At 43.7% G+C, this 22,331-nt stretch overlaps 1 protein-coding gene across 5 annotated transcripts in view; it reads right to left on the reverse strand.

The window, feature by feature from the left end:
- HECW1 (HECT, C2 and WW domain containing E3 ubiquitin protein ligase 1) overlaps positions 1 to 22,331 on the reverse strand; it is a 406,215-nt gene that overhangs the window by 280,832 nt on the left and 103,052 nt on the right. For 2 of the 5 annotated variants that reach the window (XM_090050044.1, XM_090050045.1), the window contains one exon: positions 14,280 to 14,337. The exons of the other annotated variants lie outside the window; for them this stretch is intronic. In XM_090050044.1, the coding sequence (XP_089906170.1) occupies positions 14,280 to 14,306 (27 nt within the window). In that variant the 5' untranslated portion in view covers positions 14,307 to 14,337. The remainder of the gene's footprint in view (positions 1 to 14,279; positions 14,338 to 22,331) is intronic. 5 annotated transcript variants of the gene reach the window in all.

Below are 22,331 nucleotides of genomic sequence, written 5' to 3' on the forward strand. Positions count from 1 at the left end.
AGTGCTGCATGCAGAGTATCCAGCATACATTGGTGGTGTGGGGTGGTGTGGTGTGGTATGGTGGGGATGTGGGGGTCTGTGGGCCCAATCTGGCCCTGGCACTATGTCACTCATCTGGCCTGTGGGGCCAAATGAGTTTGACATCCCTGCATTAAATGAAACAGCATTAAACTACTACTTAAGTGACACACAGAGAGCATGTCTACACATGCAATTAATGTGCCTGAATTTTATGTGCAGAAAATTCAGGCTCATTAAAGCACCCCCTGGTGAATGTCTACATGTACACCCCTCCCCCCACATAGAAAGTAAATTGAGCCTGACAGGAGCAGCCCACTACAGGCTGCCCACTACAGGGCTGCTCCTGCCCTGCTCTGCCCCCCTGCAACAGCCAGGGAGAGCTCCAGGCTCCACTGGGTGCCAGCCTTGGGCTGGCAGGGGACATGGGGGTTTAGCCCTGAGCTCTGGAGGGCAGAGCAGGGCTCAGCAGGCAGCTCCATCCCAGCCATGGGGAGACTGGGCTGGCCCTGGGCTGTGGAGGCTGGGATGGAGCTGCCATCCTGCAGGAGAGCCTGGGCAGCTCCATTCCCCTGCCCAGAGCCAAGCACTAGAAAACGGCACATTAGACTAACATACTGCACAGTTATTGCTGTGCATGTGTAAATGGTGCTGCTTTACTGAGCATTAGTCTAATACGCAGTAAAGTGTCTTGTGTAGACATAACTAGTGGGTCACAGATCACAGGGGTTATAATTCTAAAGTTGAGTGTAATTTTTTTTCATTCTAAAGGCAATGTATTTTTTTTAAGCAATAAATAATTGAAAAAGAATCAGCCACAATGGGTGGTTTCTTTTTTCTGTTGCGTGAAATAAAGATCCAGCATAAATTGCAGCATTCTCTAAAAAGCATATATACACTGTCGGTCTTTTTTGTCAGTCATTTAGTTCTTTAAAGCATAGGTATCACCACCTCACTGCTCTTCCTGAGAGAACTAGATTCTGATGCCTAACTGTTTACTCATATTTTCATGAGGGAGTGGGTCACAGAGTTGTGGAGGCATTTTCTTGGAGTGTAAATTGTTTTATTAATGTTGACACTTCATGGAAATAACTTATTCGTGTATGTTCTAAAAGCACCTAGGAGCACCAACACAAACTTATGCTGTATTGTTTTAGCTGCTGCACAAACACAGCAACAAACAGTCCATGCCTGAAAGGTCTATAATCTAAAGTCTCCAGTCTGTAAGCACTATACACTTTTGAAACCACAATGAGTTCAGAGTTCAGCCTGAATGGCTCCTTGAACCCACAAAGAATCAAATGCAGAATCTAAACATGTGAGATAAGCCAAGATTAGCAAAAAGTTAATTATAAATGCACGTAGGGATTTTTAACAGAAGTTCCATAACAAGTGCTTAAATATATGGTAAATTTATATCTCCTTTTAAAGTATTGCCTAATTTTCCAGTCAGCAATGTAGGGGCGTGTGTAGACAAAACGGGGGCCCTAAATTGAAGCGGTGGGTTTTAAAAACCACTGCTTCAATTTAGGGCTGATTAAACCCCTGTGTTGTGTATACATCCCATTGACTTACCTGCTTTGCCAGTGAGGAAGGGAGGGTGAGCTGCTAGCAGGCAGAGTGGAGCGGTCCCCAGGGCTGTGGTGTTTCCCTCTGTGGCCATGGTGGCCCCCCCCAGGCACCACCCACCTGCAGGCACCTGACTTGGGCAGTCCCAGGGGGCAACGTGGCTGTGGAGGGAAGCATCAGGCCGCCGCACAGCTCAGGCAGGGAGATTCCTGGGGGGAGAAGGGGTGGGGTGGGAAATCAGGCTCACCGCTTTTCTTGGGCACAGCCTGTTTTCCCGGGCTGCTGCCAGGCAGCCTACAGGGCTTCCTGCAGAGCTGTGGAGCTGCACAGATCCCAGTGCTTCGGTCCACAGCTGTAGGGGCAGCAACTGAAACTCCTCAAAGAAGTTATACTTTGTTGAGCTCCAAGTCATTTAAGGCACATTACACTGCCGAATTTCCTACAGCATATGGAATGAATGTGCAATACGCCACTGATGCATACAAACACCGACACTATTAAAGTGATGCAAAAGCATTTAGCCTGCTTTAAAGTGTTGTGCACACACACCTCTCATTTTGTCTACACACAGGCTAAGAAGAAGCTAAATCTGTGCAAATATAGATACTGCAATGTCGGGTCAAATGCAGCAGAAATTCATAGGAAAAGTTATGGGGAAATCTTGTAGAACTTGCAAGACTCCTACCAGAGAAGAATGGGGGGAGACATAGGAATACCAGCAAAATGACATTAGTGTACAACCTTTCCCACAAGTGTCAGCTACTCTCTATCCTGATAAAACACAGCATCCAAGGCTCTTCGGGGGATTTTTTTTTCTTGCAGAAAAGTAGCACCAGCTCCCCAGGAACCTTGAGAGCACTGTAACTGTAGCAACATATTATAAATTCTGTTCACAACAACTTCTTTACCAAAAAGCGAAGCTCAAATGATTTGTGCTGCATGCATACCACCCTCAGAGCCTTGAGATAAAAACAGAGTTGTATAATGTACCCTGTAGACTCTGGGCATAGTTTTATTATTTATAATACTCCAGCCTCAATAAAAAACCCTGCACAGATCTCAGAAGTTAAGATTTTAATATTAATTAAAATTCTTCAGACACGAGAGCAAAACTTGGCAAACTATGGCTGCATGGAAGAGTTGGTTCTATGCTCACTGAACACACCAGAGGCTCCTTATACTCCCCGCACAACCCAGTGTGATACCCTCCCATCCACTCCATTTGAGGGTCTCCCACAGCCCTATGTCTTAGCCCCATGCCAGGGGCACTGTGTCTCCTGTTCTCCTCCCCACATAATGGGCTCTGTGTGACCTCCTTCCACAGCAGAGCTGCCCAGCTGGTAGCTGGCATGCCACATGTGTCCTGCGAGAGGTTACTGGGCACCCCACTAGGTTCTCACCTGACTGCTGCTGCCCACATCCCTCCTGGTGCAGTAGTGGTTGGAGTCTCCAGGCTCCTCTCCCTCCCTGACTGCTGCTTTCTGCCTTCACCCCTTTTCTGTCTCCCCAGTGCAGACAACTGAGGTTGAATCCAGGGGTCTGCTAAATAGATGCGTAGAGCTCCATGTGTCCCTCATCTCCCCTTCTGGTTTTCCAGGTTACATCAAAAATCACTACAGTGCTGCTCACTGACACCTAGGATATCCACTGACATTTTGGATGTGACGTTCATGTTATCTCCCAACAGAAATGCTATCAAATCAAGTGTCAGGCCTGATTTTGCTCTACTACTTAGAGAGATATGATAATCAAATGACAGTTATGGGCCACCTATTGAATCCTAAACTGACAGATGTGACCTTGTATAAAAAAAGTTGATCTGACTTCAAGGTTTTTCAATAAGGTACAACAAATGAACATGCAGTATAAAGAAACACATTTGGCTAGCTTAACCTGGCTCCAAGCAATATCAATGGCAACACTCCCACTGACTTCAGGCAAGGAGAGTGACAGCTTTTGTTAACAGGTAATATATATTCTCATTCAGTAAACCTGGGAAAACTCAGTAGATTTTTAGGAGCATGATTAATAATGTAGTAATATATCATCACCAAGTGCAATAAACAGTCATGCTATCTATTAAATATGTCTCTTATCTACATATTCTGCTGTGTAATCAGGTTGATTTCATTCACAGGTGACATCCCCAAATTACTTAAAATACTAAACTTAATTAAGCAAACTGCATGATGTTGTTTGGTGTCACTGCACTACAGAATTAAGATTGCATGTGTATATTAATGATGTGTTTCTACACCATAACAAGTTCAGATTTTTTTTTTAACTTAACTTTATTCTGCAGTTCCTGGATTTGAGATGCTTGATTTGAAGACAACAACAATAACCCTGTATACCTTTTTTCTCCCTAAACTACTGATGCATATGATCAACCTTCATTCAGTTTTCTGTGGCAGTCTGTAGGAGCACATAAAGAGAGAGGGAGGAAAAAATCTTTGTTTATGGTCATTTTGCAATGAGAAAAAGAGAGAGGAAGTTCCTTAATTTTAATTATTCTTGCAATTCCAATATATATTTTCCCTTTAAAATAACTCTCACCTAATTAAAAACCTCAATTTACTAGCAAGTTGTAGAGGGATGAAAATCTCTGCTCCCTCTTTAAGGGAAATGTTATTGCTGGCTAAACTCATTTAATACCTTATAATGGCAGTCTTCCATAGTTCTACCTCCTGTGGTGTTGACTTAGTTGGAATTAGTCTATGTTCCAATCATATAAATAATAATAGATTGTTACCATAAATGCCTTAACAAAAGGTAAGAGGAGTTGTGCCAAATATGCCTGGTTGAACTGAGTCATTGACAATGAAAACAGCCTATGGTTTGGGGCTGGGATTCAGATTTGACAAGGAAAACACAAATATGTTTACCCTGGTGACTAGGGGCTCTAGTCCAGAAGGGGAGAGCAGGGACAATGTCCAAGGGTCCTACTGAGTTCTGGGTCCCCACCTGGAGACTCTGAAGCCTGTGTGACACTACTCTGTGAGACTTCTGGAGAAGCTGAACACGTGGAAGCATACTGATACAGGACTAATTTCACTAGAGGACCCAACTGAGCCAATGGTAGGATTGCTAAACAAGTTTCTTAGCAAGGACTGACCTTTCACAACAATGGCGGAAATAGGATCACAGAAATGAGTTGGGTAGTCATACAGTGGGGTGGGATCTAGTGATGCAGACTTTCACTTGCTGGCTTGAGCCTATAGAAAACAATTAAACCATGTTGCCCTAAATTACTGGGGTACAGGGACTATGGTGGGATTAAAATTTCTGAACCTCATTAAGTCAGACACATGCCTAGGAAGTGTGGTGTTGGCCACACTCCTCATGCACCAGTTGGGTTTCACTTATTTTATTGCATGTAACTATATACTCACCGTAATTATATTTTTAGGGTTTTCTCCTTTTCCCCTAAGGTGTTTTATGATTCCACAGTCCTAAACAGTCTCCTGTATGCTAGCCACTGGGGAGAGCCACCTCCAAAGGCAGGTTTTAATTCAGGTGATCTGAGCCAAAGGGCTATATACATGGGGAAGTTGAGCCATCTCAATTTGTTTTGAAACAGGACTCCCAGATAGGCTAAGCTTGGGCCTGAGAAACCATGTAATCTGGCCCATGGAGCTCCCCAACAGGTGCAGATACTCAGCAGCAGGGGAATGGTGGCAATGGATATTATCACTGCTCCCCTACTGCCAAATTTCCAAACCCGCTGCAGATGGATCAGGCCCTGGACAGTCCTGCCATACACAAAGGGATCAGGCCCCATTCCTGGGTGGCTGTGCTGAGCCAGGACCTGATGCAGCCATGTGGATATAGCCCAGGCAGAAGCTCAATGTAACTATGTGGGGTCAGTCAGGCCAGTGTTCAGCCCCACATGGCTGGACTAGGCTTTGGTTGGGTTGTTTGTGCGTGACCTTATTAGGTACCAGCTGGGTCAGCACTGCACTCTGAATCAGGCCCACAAACAGGATTTGGCCTGCAGACCAATTTGGCACTGCTCATCCAGTCCATGGGCCAAAAAGGTTGGTTGCTGCTGATTTAAGCAAAAGCCCTTACTGCTGCCATTGGCACTTGACAGAAGGGTTATACTCAAGAGAGTTTAAAATGCTGTGGTCGTGACAGGTTTGTATTCTAAATAAAACAATCTGTCATGCCCTAAAATACATCTTTTTAAACATATCTACTCTAGTAAAATAACAAGAAGATATGGCACCTTCCACAGTGCTTTCTTTGTCTGTTCAAAGCAATGTTCACATTTAGCCCCTGATCCTGCGCTGAGATTCATTAACATGAAACACTGCATCCAGGAAGAATCCTATAGAGTCAATAAGATTAGCAGATCCTAGGGCAAGATCAGAGTGTAACAAATTCTTACAAATGCACCGTGACACGGGTAAATTGCAGATTATTTTGTTTTGAAGAATGAAAAAAGGAGTTGTGGAAGAGAAGTCAAATGGCTTGCATAAGATCACAAAATCAGCCAATGGAAGAGATTAAATTACAACACACAAACCTCAGCTGTATGCTCACACGGGTGCTCTTGTTTGAATGGGTCTATCTCGGGGGCACTTCTGAAGTCAACAGTGGGATCCAGCTCTTTACCATAATTAAATGTGCCCACATAAACCAACGGCACTACTTGCAGAGAAAAATGCCATTCAACATGACTAAGGATGGGAGAACTGGACCCTTACTGACTTCAGTGTGATCTGGATTGGGCCTTCAGAGGTGCTCATTTAAGGATTTTCAACCATTGCCACGACTATGTTTGTGTGATGGAATAAGACAGAAAAAATACATTTGACTAATCAAACTCTTGGCAATACACCAGCATAATGACATCTGCATTAATCCTTCTTGTATTTTGTGTATCAGCATCCATTACAATTAATTCATTTTATAATCTTGTGAAGGGGTTCCAAAGCTTTGCCCCTGAAGGGGGATTTAAAGGGGGCAGTCTTGCATGGTGGACCATAAAGGAACCCATAGGCCACACTTTGCAACTCCCTGATCTGTGCAATTTTTCTCCCCAAGGGTTGATTGTTTGAATTAAAGGCATTCAGGTTTGATCCTGCAAACATTTGTAAATGGGAAAAGGAGGGGTTTTTTGGTGCCATGTGTACCCAAATCCAAGACAACTTCAGATTTAAGACTACTGCCCAATTATTTGTTTATTACTATTTGTTCTATTGTTTATTTATTTATTACTATTCATTCATTTATTATTACTAATTCATTTATTTATTATTATTCATTCCATCCAAGAAGAGCACACACCAACTACAGATGCTTCCTCAGCCTGACATAGGAGATTTATACCTGAAAGCTTGCAAATAGGAATTTTTCCAACTATTTGAGTTTGCCTAATAAAAGATATCAAATTTATCCAAAGAACCTTGTCTGCCTAATTATTTATTAATTTGTTATAATTTTCTGTGTACAAAATCCAGTTACTGAAAGGTCACTTAAAAATCATCCCCCCACTGCCACAGCGGGGAAAGCAGTGACATGGAAGCATGTGGTATGTGGGTCAAGCAAACTCCTTGTCCCTTGCCACTCCAACTTGTCCTCCTACAGCCTGCCTGCCCCACGGTGCCTGTGCCCCTGCCATGCAACTCCTCCCACAGCCTCTGCCCATTCCTGCAGCCTCTGTTCCCTTCCCCGTGCTGCTTGCCGTCAGGCACAGCTCTGGCTCCGTTGCCTCCTGGGGCAGGGAGCACATGGAAGTTCTGGCCCTGGGATGCTGCTGTGTGGCTGGGTAGAGGCCAGAAGGGGCAGGAGGTGGGGGGACAGGCAGCTGCTGCAGCTCTGACTCTGGCCCTGATCCCGGCTCAGATCTAGAGCTGGCGTTGGAGCCCCAGTAGCCACCTTTCCCCTGATGCCCCTGCCTGAGCTCAAATCCAAGATGAGGGGCTTTTGTCCCCCCCATACTGAATGGGGGGGGAAATCCTAGTCTTGGTACAGTAATTAACTACTTTAATCAGGACAACAATGTATACAAGTGCATTTATTATGTCTACCTGTTTGCAGAATTTGAAGTTACAGGAAAAAAAAGGTATGTTGTTTTGCTTTGTGCAGGGAAAAGGTCATGTACAAACAAAATAAGCAAACAAACTCTTATTTTCCTTGCAATATTTGTGGCATATTACTAGTTTGCTAGTAAATGCAATTTTTGTTTTTCCCTCTCATGAGACAACAAAAATAATTTTCTTCATGAATTATGGACCAAGACATTTAAAACTTGTGTTATGGTCACATAAAAGAAAACCTAATTAAGCTAACTGAAGTAAAGAAAGTCTCATTTTTCATATATCATATAGACTATACTTACTCAAATCCACGAGAAGAACTTCCCATCCCCATCAGCCTCATCTTGGATTTGAGTACTAGCCCAGGGGAGGTGGTAGCTCAGCTCCAGCTTTGGTCCCAGGTTCAGGGCTGAAGCTGGAGCTGAGCCACCGCTTCCTGCAGGCCAGGATGGTTTGTTTGGCAGGGGAGGGGGCTCACAGCCAGGAGAATGTGGGGAGGGAGGCTTCCACCCCCTCCAGCTAGTCCCTCCCCACTTACCTTGTGCTCCAGCTCTAGTCCCTCTAGCCCCAACTTGGCACTGCTGAGAGCTACTGCTGCTTCTACCTATCTGGGCTAAGCTGGGGCTGCTGCTGTGGCCAACCGTCCCAGAGCCAGAGCAGGTCCATAGCAGAAGGTAAAAGAGGGTGGGGTGGCATAAGAAAGCAGGCAGCAGGGGTCAGGCACAGCAGGGGAAGGGAGTAGGGGGGGCAGACTGTAGGGGGAGAAGGGGAGGCAGGCACACACATGGTAGGCAGGCACCAGGGGGGCATGTGGCAGAGGGCAGGCAGCAGGGCAGACAAGCACAAGCATGGGGGATGGGGGGGAGCAGGCTGGGAGGGCAAGGGAACAAAGGGCAGGGGTTTGGCCTTTTGCTCTGCACTGGTGCTTTCCCCACCACTCTAGTGTGGAGGAGGAATTTAAAGATGACCTTCCACTCATTAGATTCTATACATAGAAAATAATAACATATTTATAACTTTCCATGTACAGAGTCTAACTATTGGGGGTGTCTTAAATCTGAGTACATACAGTAAATAAATTAATCTCTCTCTTAATATATAAAACTATAATACATAATAAAATAACACTATATATTATGACTAGATGAAAGCTATATTTTATATAAAATGTAAAATTTAAAACTAATATTTAAGCTACACTTGTTATTGTACCTAGAAAGAAGTGTGGGGCCTTTAGTTCACAGTTCTTTCCTGTTCCTCCCTCTCTCCTCCCTATAACTTTCCATCCCTGTGACATACAGCTCCCTTTGTATAGATGGACAGCCCTTGTCAAAGGGTTTTGAGAAAAGTGCAGCTTACATACAAGTGCCCTTAGAAAGGAAATAATGGATCCCCTTAAACACTGTCCCACTTGCAGATACATGGACTTCAATGGGCCTATTGGCTATTTTCCATCTCTATGTTACTATGATATGATTGAGGGCACCCAAACTTTGAAAGTGCGCACAAACACACATGCAGCATAGTTCTTGTCACTTCTCTTCACTTATCATACCATTAGCAAAAAGGAAGTAATGGTACACAGAATACTTTTTTAAAAACAAAGGAAGAGAGCTGCAAAATGTTTTTTCTATTGATATGCAGGAATGTTAACCTATAAATGTTTCTGAGTTATGACACATGCATGAGTGTACGCTGACTTGATGCTTTATAAAGAGAATTGGCTATAACTGTAAAATGACTGAGGCATTTTTACTGAGAACAACAAGGATATGTGAATTTTCTTATACACAGAGCCCTAAATACTTGGTCAGAAAAAATCCTATTCTGGCATAGAGCTGGATTAGAAATATCAGTCAATCTGTTTTCCATATCTAACTCCTAGGATTAAAAGGATCATCTCTACATGTACTAAACTGCCTAATTAAAAATTCTATTTTTATAAACTAATGCATTTGTATCTCAACACAATCACATACTATTCTATAGAGTATATATACAGTTTTGCTCACATGTACAGTATGTGGCTTAACAATTTCATATGTTGTGAGGCTAGTGCAATAGATTTTATAAGGTATGATTTAAAGAAAATCTATCTTCTCACTTGATGGAGACCAGAATTATGATTTTCTTAAAAGATTAAGAAATGTTCTTTCTTTTATCTAGAAAAGTTGTAAAACCATAAATGTTACTGTAAATTTAAACTATAAGTCATTTTATACCTGCAAGTGCCAGTCTAAAGAATTTGTACCTATAGATCGGGGTCTATCCAACTTGAGGAGGTGGCTAGCCAATTTCGTGGGGAGGTCGAGGGGCCAGCTGCCATTTTCATGGGCTGACTGTGCCAGGAATCCCCCTGTCTCTGACTGGCTGAGGGACCCTGGTGGCCCTACTCCTCACCCAATTGACTGCAAAGGCTGTCCATCATACAGACCCACCCCTTGCCACTGACTGGCTGCGAGGGCTCTCAGTGATATAGCCCCAACCCTTACTGCTAACTGGTGGAGATGGGTAAGACCACATGATAGGCAACTCTCTCAGCCAATCAACGACAAGCACCAAGGGTGGCTGCTATCTTGGGCTTCCCTGTGTGCCAGTGTCCCCCTTCTCCCTCCTGCCCCCTCTCGTGAGCTTTGTGGCCAAGCCATAGCACTGTGAGGACTGCTGGTTGCCCCTGCGGAGCCAGGGCATTTTATTTTCAGCAAGTTTTCTTTTTTTTTCTTTTTTGGTGACTTCATGGACATTGCCCACTGTCATGGGCAATGCCAGGTTTCACATTTTCTGTGAAATCGTGATTTCAGTATGTCCCTACCTATAAATAGCTACAGATAATTTATATAGAATAAATATTTTGTCTGACAGTGAAATACACAAGTTCTTCAATTGGCAATGCCAGATTTTTTTGGGGGGGGGGATAGTAATATCCACTTGTCATTCCCACACATACTCTTGAATATTCTCTGAGTATAAACCTTTTCAGTCAGTTCTGAATCCCATTGCTGGCACCAGGAAGCTGTAACAGTTGCCTTGCAAGTGGTAAAAGAGGGACCTCCCATCCAGCCATAAAAGTCCATTCTGATGTTCCTGTAACATGTTGCAAACTCCAAAGACATTTTTTGATTGATTGAATGCCCTGGAAGGTAATGAGCAGCAGATCCATCAAAACCACAGCTATCTCATAGCAGTAACAATGGAGGGTGGTAACTCTGTGTGTACTTCAGGGTTCAGAGGTACAATCAGAATGTCCTAGTGCTTGGTATGAATAATGTGTTTGCTTTTACAGCAGCCCTATGAGATTTATAGTAAGCTCACGTGTACACTTTTAAATGCTTACATTTTGTAAATGATATGATAGGAACTAAAATGTCATTACTTATCAACTTTTACATTTTCTTTTTAAATGGAGAGATTTTTATACTGTTCTCTTGCTTGCATATATGAGCAGACTCAAATATGCAGACTCAAATACCTAATTATCTTAGACTTTTTTTTTAGTTTAGTTTACTGCAAATACATGCTGGCTGTCATTGCTGCCTAGAGTCTGCTTTATTAGTTGACTTATAACAATGGTTCATAAGGCAGGGTTAAATAAATCACTGCAACCAGTAGTCACAGCAGTGATCACACTAGTCAGGAAATAAATAAATCTAAAATGTAAAAGGGGAGCAGTGGTGTCTATTTGCTTAGTGGTAGACATAGACGGTACCAGTACACGAGCACAGAGCCGGCTCTGATGTGCTGTAATTACAATGTGTCGCAGCAGACTCAATTAACTATGTCTGCTGAAGCACAGTAATTACCTTGCTCCTGCAGCCTCCTACATCTCACGTATCAGCATCTGCACACCTCAAAATGGAGGCGGGGGAACTTGAACTAAAATTCGTCAAATGAGCTTTAGTTCAAGTGTCCCTGCTACCTTTCTGAAGCACAAAGACAATGACACATGTGATGCTGCAGTGCTTTAATTAAAGTGAATCTTAGAGCCAGTCTAGTTCAAGTGCCACCCCCACCCCTGGAGCACATATAAAAGTGCCCAGAAAGATTTTAATTTAGTGCTCATACTACCAAATAGTTGCCATTAATTGCTAATTGCTCTAACTGGATCTGTTAAAATCAAGCTTGTATGAATTTAGAGCTTTGCCCTCTGCTGGATGAAATGGAGTTCTCAAGAGTTTGGAGCACTCGGTTTTCTAATAGCTGGCAAATTTTCATACTACTAGTTTTGTCCTTTCATGCAAATAGTCCAGGACAGTGCACTGGGAGGAGTGCACCATTCTGTTCACCTAGGTATGATCCACCACCTTTCTGTTCCTAGCTAGAAATCAATTATACGTCAATTTGGCTTTTGCAGAGCTAGTCCTGCCACTGACTAAGGACAGAGGGGGAAAAGTACAGTTGTGAATAACAGCAGTAGCTGTGAACAACAATTTTTTCAGCTCAGCTTTTCTGTATTGTACAATGGAGAATGGCTCTTCTCTCTAAAATCAAAATGGTGGATTTCTGACTCCCAGATACGGGCCAATGACTGAAGCTGAGCCAAATTCTTAATTTCATTTTGCGAAATTGTACAAGTAACCCTGATTCATGAAAAGTCTAAAAATAGAAGCATTTGGGTCCTTATCATCAACAGCAAAGCTATTTTGAAAGGTCTGAACATTGTCATCTTTATTGGTTAAAACCCAAAAGAAAAGTAAAAGCCTCCTCTCTGGAGGAAAGGGGGAACTGTATATTTCAGTAATTTCTTCACAGCTGCAGGCCATACAGATACCTGCTGTAAGGTATAATGTATTATTGTATTGTATTTATTTTGCAAAGTATTTCAATACCTGGTTAACGTGCCACAGAATGACATGCATGTTTTTACCCTTCTAAAGACACCTTCTAAAGGTATGAACAGATGAACAATTTATAATGAGTGCGGGGAAGAGAACTTGCCAAATGTCAGCTGCTCTGCAGTAATTGTTTCCTGTGTCCACTCCTGTACCATGGTAATTGGAAGTCAAATTATGCTAACTTTGCCCTGTTTTATTCTGGGATAAGCTGTCCTTTATTAGCTTTGATCCACTGTAGGCCAGCAGCAGTTTAACCTAGTATTATCAGCCTGTATTGTTGACACTTGATAATACTGTAGATGGGTACTCAAAAAAAATCTCTTACAAATGCATGATGATATAGTAAACTATGTATCATCTTTAAAAGACAATTCCATTACTTTTTTATACTGAGTTACTAAGGAAACTCTCCAGTCTGATTCTCTCCACTTGAAATAAAATATTTTCTTCCTAAACTTAATTATATCTTCCCAATTTTGCCACTGTCCGGAAATGTTGCACAAGCAAATCCCAGTTTGCTACATGTATTACATTTCACCTACTGTGGGTGTTATGTATTCCATTCATTTTCTAATTTGTGGTTTATTTCCAAGTACATCTATACTGAATGCAGTGGAAATGCATTACTAAATACACCTGGAGACATACTTATTTGATTCAGCATTTAGAATGCTCTAATTCTTTTAGTGTACAATGCCAGAAGGATTTCTTCCTACAATATACATACTATCATTCTTACCACCTTCAAACAAAGAATGCTGTGATGTGTATGCATTACAAAGGACATGCTTTTGTGTTATTTTGTAGGAGTATTAGAAATCCTGTTGCATTCAGAGCTCTGGGGAACTGAAACAGTGAACACTGTGCAATAAGTGCAGAAAAATCCCAAGTGGATCCAAGTGTAGTCATCAAGTGGTTGCATACATTTCCTCAGTAAGTACAGCACTGCAAATTACACACAGAACAAACCACAAATTTTCCCCTAAGCAAAGCAGTCAGTGTAAAGCCTTTATGATCATAAACTGCAAAATTTAATGCACAATGGACAGGTCCCCATAAAATGGAAGAACATAATGACCTGGTTACATATAAAGCAGTTTGCAAAATCTGTACTTTCTTGATGACTGTGTTGTTCTTTAGATTTAGCAGCAAAGAAAAACATGAAGTTAATAACAAACAAGTCACAAAAATCTACACTTCTTTCACACTCCATCCCTCTACAAATCAACTGCAATTTAGGATAATCCAAACTGTGCAGAAAGGTGTACTTGGCAACAGTAGGGTATGCATGCTTGTTATCTCACAGATTCTGTTACTTTGTTGATGACAATGGTATTTCTAAGTTTCACATCAAGTATATATTATGACTTTTGTGATGACTGATTTTGTGTGTTTTGATGACTCTGAATCCAGTCAAGGTTAAAACTTGATCATTTCAGAAAATGTGAGTGGCTGATGTGGTCTGTACTGTATTTTTAAATATGAATGTGAGCAACTGCAATTTTACAGTTGCCCCTGCTCCTAGGACCAACCACCTTATCATCTTGCAATGGTTACCATGGCTTGGTTGAATAAAATGTACTGGGCATGTTATAAAATAAAACAACTGGATAGTTACTTAACATGTTTTAAGAACAAGGCTACTTCAAATGGAAGCTTGTCACTTCAGTTGTAAAAGGATCTCAGATTGCTTGAGCTGCATTACACTGGGGGCATCTGCAACTAGCTCTGAGCTATAGCACATTCCATTATGAATGGTAGTGAATTTATAATGGAATGGTATGGATGGTTTTTATAATCAGAAAAACACACTGACCTTAACACTACACAGGTGGAGCAGCATAATGACCCGCCAATTGTAAGCGCATCAATTCCTGGGGAAAAGTTCAATGAGGTTAACTCAGCATGTATCCCAAAACCAACATCAATGACACAGAAAACATAATGCTCTGTTTTATACACACATATATTTTTCCCTATGCCAACATTCATTTACTTAAATATTTGGAACTCAGTAATTTTTATACATGTTAACAGCACACTGTTTTCTATCAATGGATGTTATTGTGCTACAGCGTACTTGGATGCTGCTATAGTGAAATATGCTTTCCTTCCAAAAATATTGTAATTGGTAATAATGAATTTTACAGGCAGCATCATATTCTGATTAGTTCAGGAAGGAAATAAAACATAACAACCAGTCAAGATATGATTAACATGGACTAGTTCTGGCTTTTCAGAATTGCAGTAAGATGATACTTGGATTGAATGAGATTAGATGGATGTCAGTAAATGAACATCTTCTCAGACACTTCAACTACAAATAAATTAACATCAGTGTACTGTACTTGATTTGACCTGGAGCATATAATTTATATGGCACAAAAATCATAACTGTGTTCCAGCTATACTTAGTCTGCTATTGGGCTAAGAATATCGATAAAGAACCTGTATTACTCCAACTAACTATAACAAGCTTTTCATTCAAATGTTAGGAAAACCAGAGAGAGATGATCATGATGAAGTATTGAAGTTGCTAATCATTAATCACATTATGAGCCAAAATCCACCTCACAATAGTAAGGGCTGTAGGCTTTCTCTCCAAAACCCCCCCAACATTAACAACAAAAATAAATGACAGGTTTAGGAGTCTGTAATTTATGATCATTTGTAAATATTTTTAAATTAAATTTTATTTAAAATTTTAAATAAAAAATGTAAAGCAAGAGCAATTTAGTCATGGACACTATCTTTCATTTATATCTTCAGTTCTTCTTCCCTGGGTTACTCTGATTTTCTGTTGATTCTCCATTTTATTTCTAGAGAGGCATGTGGAAACCTAAAACCCTCTCACCCACCAGGATGACAATAATCTACCTTATCTTTTCAGGCTGTCATCCTGCAATCTAAAATTCATTCTTATTCCTGCTTTTCCTCAAGGTGCTGAAGAACAGCTCAAAATGCTTATGTAGGCAGCAGAAAACCTCGTAACAGCATGAACAAAAATGCCGTTGAAACGTTTACTCAACAAATCACAAACATGAACAAAGAAAGCAGATGGAAACTACTAATAAGTTAGTAGTAAATTATATTCTTCAGAAGTATTCACCTAAAAAATAATTAATTTGTTCATGTTTCATGCACATTAAAAACCAACAGCAAAATATTTAAAAGCCATAAATAAAATAAACAAGAGAAAAAAAATAGATATTCTTCCATTCTAAGGGACATAATTAATTTTAGTCCTAAAATACACCCAAATTCCTCACAAATATAGGGTCCCTTGCTTTTATTAATGAAGAAATTTCAGTGAATCTACAGATGGCTCAAATGCGAGAAAGAGAGAGATGTATTTACACCTAAGAAACAAATCCCAAATGCATTCTGTATTTCCCAAATGCGTCATATTTTGCTGCCCTTATTTAGGATTTCTTATACACCTAGTCCCATATTTTAGGCTCTATCTATGCCTATGTTCTCCTAGGGGTATTTCCCATGTTCCTGGACACTGCTGGTTGCCGCAAAGGGCCAAGAAGGAATTTTCCCCCTCCTGTTGATACACATATCAGGTTTTTTCCCCCACTTTCTTCAGAAGCATTGGGTGTTGCCTGAAGCCAAACTGGGGACTTTGCCTACAGCCAAGGTTGGGGTGTGCCAATACTCCTGAGACTAAAACTCAGAGTTTCTTGTCTAAAGTCTTTCTCCTCCACTCAGACCAAACCCCACATTTGGGGTCAGAAAGGAATTTTATCCCATGGCTCAAATTGATAAAGTCCCTCACTCTCCCTCACATCCACAACCATACTTATACCCTGCCCATGTGTCCCCACAACCCCTCCATACATGCACATATCCACACCTCCCAACATACCCTACACACTCTCACATACACAGCCACACCTCCTCATAAACCCTCCCATACACACACCATACACACCCCCCCCACCATACACACACATGCACAATGTACCCCAACCACTCCCCACACACAATGTACAAGATTAAGAGTACAAAGAATACAAAGGTAATCTCAGCACCTTCTTCAATATGTCCTTTTACACATAAGATACCCTCCCTGAATGATCCCTAAGGTTGGCACCTTCATCTTCAAATCCCTTTTCAGGAACAAACTTGCAAAGATTTCACAACACAATCAATAGCAATTGCTGGTGGCTACGTTTAGAGGCAGCAAGGATAATTAATATCTATTTTATCTCTCTCTATAAACACACACATGAACATGCTAAAAGGCAGGTACATACAACTGTATGTATTTTATCTCATCTTCCCAAGTTTTCATGTGGCACTAATTCTTGCTTTGCAAACTGTTCAGGACATGAAAATGTGACTTTGTAGGCTTTTCTTTTCTAGCACTTAGCATAATTAAGCATTTTTCAAGAATACTTGTTGCTAACGACCTGTAGTTAAACAAATCTTTCCAGAAAGCCAGTGCAAATATTGGAAATTATTTCACCCTATGGTCAGTAGCTTCATTTTTGAGTCAATAAATAATGTTTCTTTTTACAAAAAATCTAAAAGCGGTATTACTTCCATGAAAGTCAACATGAACTACACTGGGAGCGCAATTCAATCCAATAAATGGCATCTGCTTTACAGATGAGGCATATAGGTGACGTTATCAGAGAAAAATCTTCAGCTTGAATAAATTAGAATGGGATATTCTCCCACTAAAGAGAGATACTTGAAAGTCTTTATTTTCAGTGAAGAAGGGGGAGAAAAGAACTTAGTATTACTTTTGTTTTGAGATGTTCCTTATGCCCAATTAAACTATTAAATTGTTAATTATTTAATTTGCCAATTTTATTAAATGCAAGAATTGCCTGATAATGGGCAATCCTAAAAATAGGAAGAAAATGTTCAATATGTTTCAGTTCAAATTTTCAGTTCCAGGACCATTAAGAGAACCTTCATAATTTATTCTGGCTACATTTGTGGCCTCTTTCCCAAATGCAGTATCTAATTTTAAAATCCCTCCAAACTCACCAATCTAAAGCAGAGATTTTAAATGGATGAAAAACAGGGTCAGAACTATCCCCAGCCAGAACCTCCATGCACAGCCCAGTCTGCTCCCTGCCTCCTCCAGACTCCCCCCTGCCATGCTGAGCAGTGGCAAGAGCAGCAGCAGCTAGGCAGAAGCTGCTGCTCAGCATGAAAGGAGAGTGGCCCCACCCCCTCGCTGCTGCTGGGCCCTTCTTGCTGCAGCTGCCCTGAGCAAGAGCTCCAGGCTACCCTGCAGCTCATCTGCACTGCCACTACTGCCCTGCTGGGTGGCCTGGAGACAGTGGTGATAGCAGCAAAGACGAGCCACAGGGCAGTCCAGGCGTGGGCTCTGGGTGGCTACAGCAAAAAGGGCCTGACAGTGGCAAGGGACCACTTTTCCCCACGCTGAGCAGCAGCTTCTGTCTGGCCACTGCACCTGCTCTGCATGGAAGGGTGGTCCAGAGCAGGTGCAGGGTGGGTCAGGGTCGGGGCTATGCATGTGAGTTCTGCCTGGTCCACTCTGGCCAGGGCAAGTCCAGAGCGGGTACAGGCTGGGCCAGGGTTGGGACTGGGGCTGTGCACTGTTGGCAACGGTGAGGAGGAGCCACAGGGCCCATGGACTCTGAGCTGTTGGTCTGGGTGGTGGCAACCGGCCCAGGGCAGCTCACCAGAACTGCCTATGTGGCCTGCAGGCCCAAATAATTGCCCGCCTCTGGTCTAAACCCATCAGCAGTCTAACACGGTCTGCAAAAATCTGCAAAAACTTTTTTTAAATGTCCTGGTAAAGGACAGTTCTAGGGAAGGAACTGAAGGAGAAAAAGAATATGCCTTCTCATTTCCTAAATATGAAGGCAGCTCAGGGGAAGGCATAAAAATAAGATAGACAGACAGACAGACAGACATTTTGCTTCATATATAAATATATATATATGAAGAGGCTGGCATCTTGAGCTGATCAACAACAGACATCAATCTCTCAATACTGATTGAGAGATGAGAGGTAGGGTGGAGAAGGGCTCTGAAAGGCTTCAAAAGTGAGAAGTGGCAGGTCACTAGTAGTGCCTGCCACTTTAAGGGTTGAATCAAGCAGCCAGCAGGTGCTTGATTGTGGCAGCCATTTTAAAACACTGGCTGCCTATATAAACAGAGCAGTTAACTGCTGGTAGGCAGAAATATTGTCTGGTTAAGCTACTGCATGGAACATCTTGCAGGAGGCTCTTAGTCCTGGGCATGACCTAAAACTGCACCATGCCAGGGAAGGGTGGCCTGGTGGTGTGCGAGTGCCCAGGAAGTATCAGGCCAGTTACCTTCCTGGTGAAAGGTGAGGAGGGGTGCCTTAACACCAGCCCCCATCTTTGGGTAGCTTTGGAGGCAGCTGGGGAGGTAATGGGGGCCAGACATGCCCATGCATGGGTGCCTGAGCCCAGCAGGGATGAGTGACCCCAATCCAGAGGGGGTAGTGTGGAGAGTATTGGGAAGCCCCGCACAGAGTAGGGCTGAAGTGTGAGTAGGCTGGAAGGGCTGTGCATGTGGGGGGGCTGAGTATGGCTGAAGTCGGAGTAGGCCTGAAGGACAGCCCAAGGGGTGTGCTGAGTAAGGTTGAATGGGAATAAACAGTGCAAGGGCCAGCCCTGTGAGAAGCTGTGCCTGGTGAGGGGCTTGGGGCAGAATTAGCTCAGGATTTGGCATAAGGCCAGACCATGTGGAGTAGGGGACCTTGCAGGAGCTGAAGGTCCTGTGTGGTAAGGCCAGTATGGGAGTAGCAAAGCCTGATGGCCTGAGAGGGGCCACTTAAGGAGAAGTAGGGCAGTGGAGTATGGCCCGGTAATGGGCAGTAAGCCAGAGGCCTCAGTGAGAGAGGGGTGGAGTGGAAGAAGCCTCCTGCAAAAGGGGAGGTGGTGTGTATGTAGAGCCCAACTTTGGACTCAGTTTGCTCCCGTCTCAGACTGGGAGTAATACTAACCTGGATGCCATCTGTGAGGCATGGGCTGTGGTGTAGGGGAGGTCAGAGCTGCAGATAGCACCTCCAGCATCAGGGCAGTAATGTTCAGTCTCCTGAACGTACCACCTGTATATAGGAACAACAGAGTTGTGGCAGAAAAGACTGGGCTGATTGCCCTGTAGAGACAGGTGAGTGGGCCAACATGAGACCCAGCCCCAAGAGATGCCCTGTTGCATGAAGATAGGCAGCTTACATTAGATGCAGTAGAGAAGCAGTAGTCAGAGAAGAGATTAATAGATAGGGGGTTATTTATGATCAAAGCAGCAAGCTAGGAAGTGATAGTTTGCATGGGTAAATGGGACAATATTGCCTTTGTCAATTGAGGCATGGGGGAATTAAAACATAAGTAAGAGCCAACTACCATGTGGGACACTATAGAGTGGCCCCATCTCCTTTTGCAGTGTTTCAGTTAGACTGACAGCCTTCTTGCTAGCTTTATTTCTCTCCCCTCCCACGGTGGACACAGGAATGAATGAGCAGGAAGAGTCAACTGGTACTCGGGGCACACAGGGTGCCTGTACATGAGTGCAGAGCCTGCTCCAACATGCTGTAATTACATGTAATTACAGCATGTTGGAGCAGACTCAATTAATCGAGTCGGCTGGAGCGTGGCAACTGAATGACTTGAGTCTGCTGGAGCATCTTGCTGCACTCCAGCAGCCTTCTGTGTCTTGAGTATCAGCATCTCCTTGCTTGAAAATCTCGGTGCGGGCGCTTGAACTAAAGCTCGTTGAACAAGCTGGCACTGGCCCCATGTTCCCACTCACTGCCACTCCCCCGCCTCGTTGCTCTGGCATCACATGCCAGCTGCACAGCTGAAACCGCAGGACGCAGCAGGAACTGGACAAGCCCAGCCAGCACCTCACTGATCCAGCTGAGAACTGCTGGGGCCAAGCCACTTCCTGCTGAGACCTGCAGCCTGGCACAGTCGCGGATTTTGGATGTCAGTTCCCGTCGGTGAAAATTTAAAATGAGTGTCCCAGGACAGGAAAGCAGAGTGGTAGGAGCTGTGAAATGGGAAACCCTAGCATTGCAGCTGAGAACCACATGGTGCTGGAGTGGCAGCAGCTATAAGCAGGAAAGCAGGGAAATGACTGCAGCAGGAGGCGAAGGCAGGGAAGTGGCAGTGAAGGGGTTTGTGGAGCACAGCAACAGCTGGAGTGTGGGGCCCCTGCCAGTGCAGCGGGAGCTCTGTGGAGCCAGGCTGGGCTGCACCAGCAGGGATGGGGGGAGGCAGCCTGGTTCCATAGAGCCTCTGGCAGCCTGAGCCCTGTGCTCCTGCCACCCCACCCTGGGCCCCCTAGCGGTGCTAGCCCCAGTGCACCGGCATGGGCCCTGCACTCCCACCCAGCTGTTGCTGTGCTCCATGTGCCTGTTTGCTGCCCCTTCCCCCTGCCTTTTGCAGCCATTTTCCCACTCTTTTTCTCCCCCTCCACCACCAGCTGCTCCAGCATCATGTGTTTCCCAGCTGCGGCATCAGGACCACAGAAGCTGGCCTGGCCCAACCCTGAGGACTGGGGCAATTGCCCACAATCCTCCCCTGCCTCCCTCCTCCCCCCTTATCTGAGTTTGCCTCCAGTGCAGGGAGGCACAAATAGCCCCAGTGTCCCAGGACAGAAGCCTCTGCCAGGGCCAGCCTTGTTACTGTGGCTTCCTAATCCTGCCACCAGCTCCCCCTGGGTCCTACTGCCACTGAATCCTGTCATCTTTGACAGGCAGCCAGGGGTAGATGAATATTCATTTTCTAAATACTTTAGGGACCCTGTGTGCCGGATAGAATGGCTGTATATTACCCACCCCTAGTCTACAAGGACCTGACCTTCAACTGGTTTAGGCTTTTATTGCTCTAATGCCTTCAATGCAATTTAAATCAAAGGGCCTGCCTTAAAGTCTTTGAGTCTCCAAAAATGAATGACAACTGTGATTTTTCTTCTGATGTGACCACAGGACAAAAGGGACTGATGCCAAAAAAAACACAACCCCTCCCACAACATTTAATATAGAATTTGAGCTACCCATGAAATGGGCCAGATTAGTAATGGTGACCTAAAGGATCAATAAGGAACCAATGTTCATTAACAAATTAATGTATGTCCTCATGGCTAAGCTGGGGAACTGTGGTGTTGATCATCTTATGGTCCGATGCCTAGGTAACTGGCTACGGGGTCAGACTGAAAGAGTACTAGTTGACAGGAACAAATCTACATTGTGCAGGGTGACCAGTGAAGACCCTTAGGGCTTGGTACTTGGGCCAGTACTCCATTAACACCTTCATTAACAATCGGGAATCAGATGCGAACTGGCAAAGTTTGCAGATGACACCAAATTATGGGGGCAGGACAGGTTGGGGATACAGGCCGACTTGGACTTGCTCTCAAGGTGGGCTGACCAAAACTGGATGGCCTTCAATGTTGAGAAGTGTAAGGTGCTGCACCTCAGTAGAAAGAATCCTGAATGACCACAAGATGAATGAGTCACCAATGCAATGCTGTGGCTGGAAAAGCAAACTGAACCCTGGTGTGCATCCACCGACACATCTCAAGCAAAACCAGGGATGTCATCCTCCCACTTTACTCAGCCTTGGTAAGGCTGCAGCTGGAGTACTGTGTCCAGTATTGGGCCCCCCACTTCAGAAGGGATGTGGAAAAGTTTGAGAGAGTCCAGAGGAGAGCCACTCATATGATGCAAGGCCAGGAGGGCAGGCCATACAAGGAAAGGCTGAGAGATTTAGGACTCTTCAGTCTGGAAAAGAGAAGGCTGGGGGGGGGGGTACTTGGTAGCAGCCTACAATTACATAAGAGGGGTACATCAGGACCTGGGAGAACAGCTGTTCACCAGAGCTCCCCAAGGGATAACAAGGTCTAA

This window comes from Crocodylus siamensis, chromosome 5, assembly GCF_052110815.1.
Source record: "Crocodylus siamensis isolate JL-2025a chromosome 5, ASM5211081v1, whole genome shotgun sequence".
In the NCBI taxonomy this organism is placed as follows: Eukaryota; Metazoa; Chordata; order Crocodylia; family Crocodylidae; genus Crocodylus; species Crocodylus siamensis.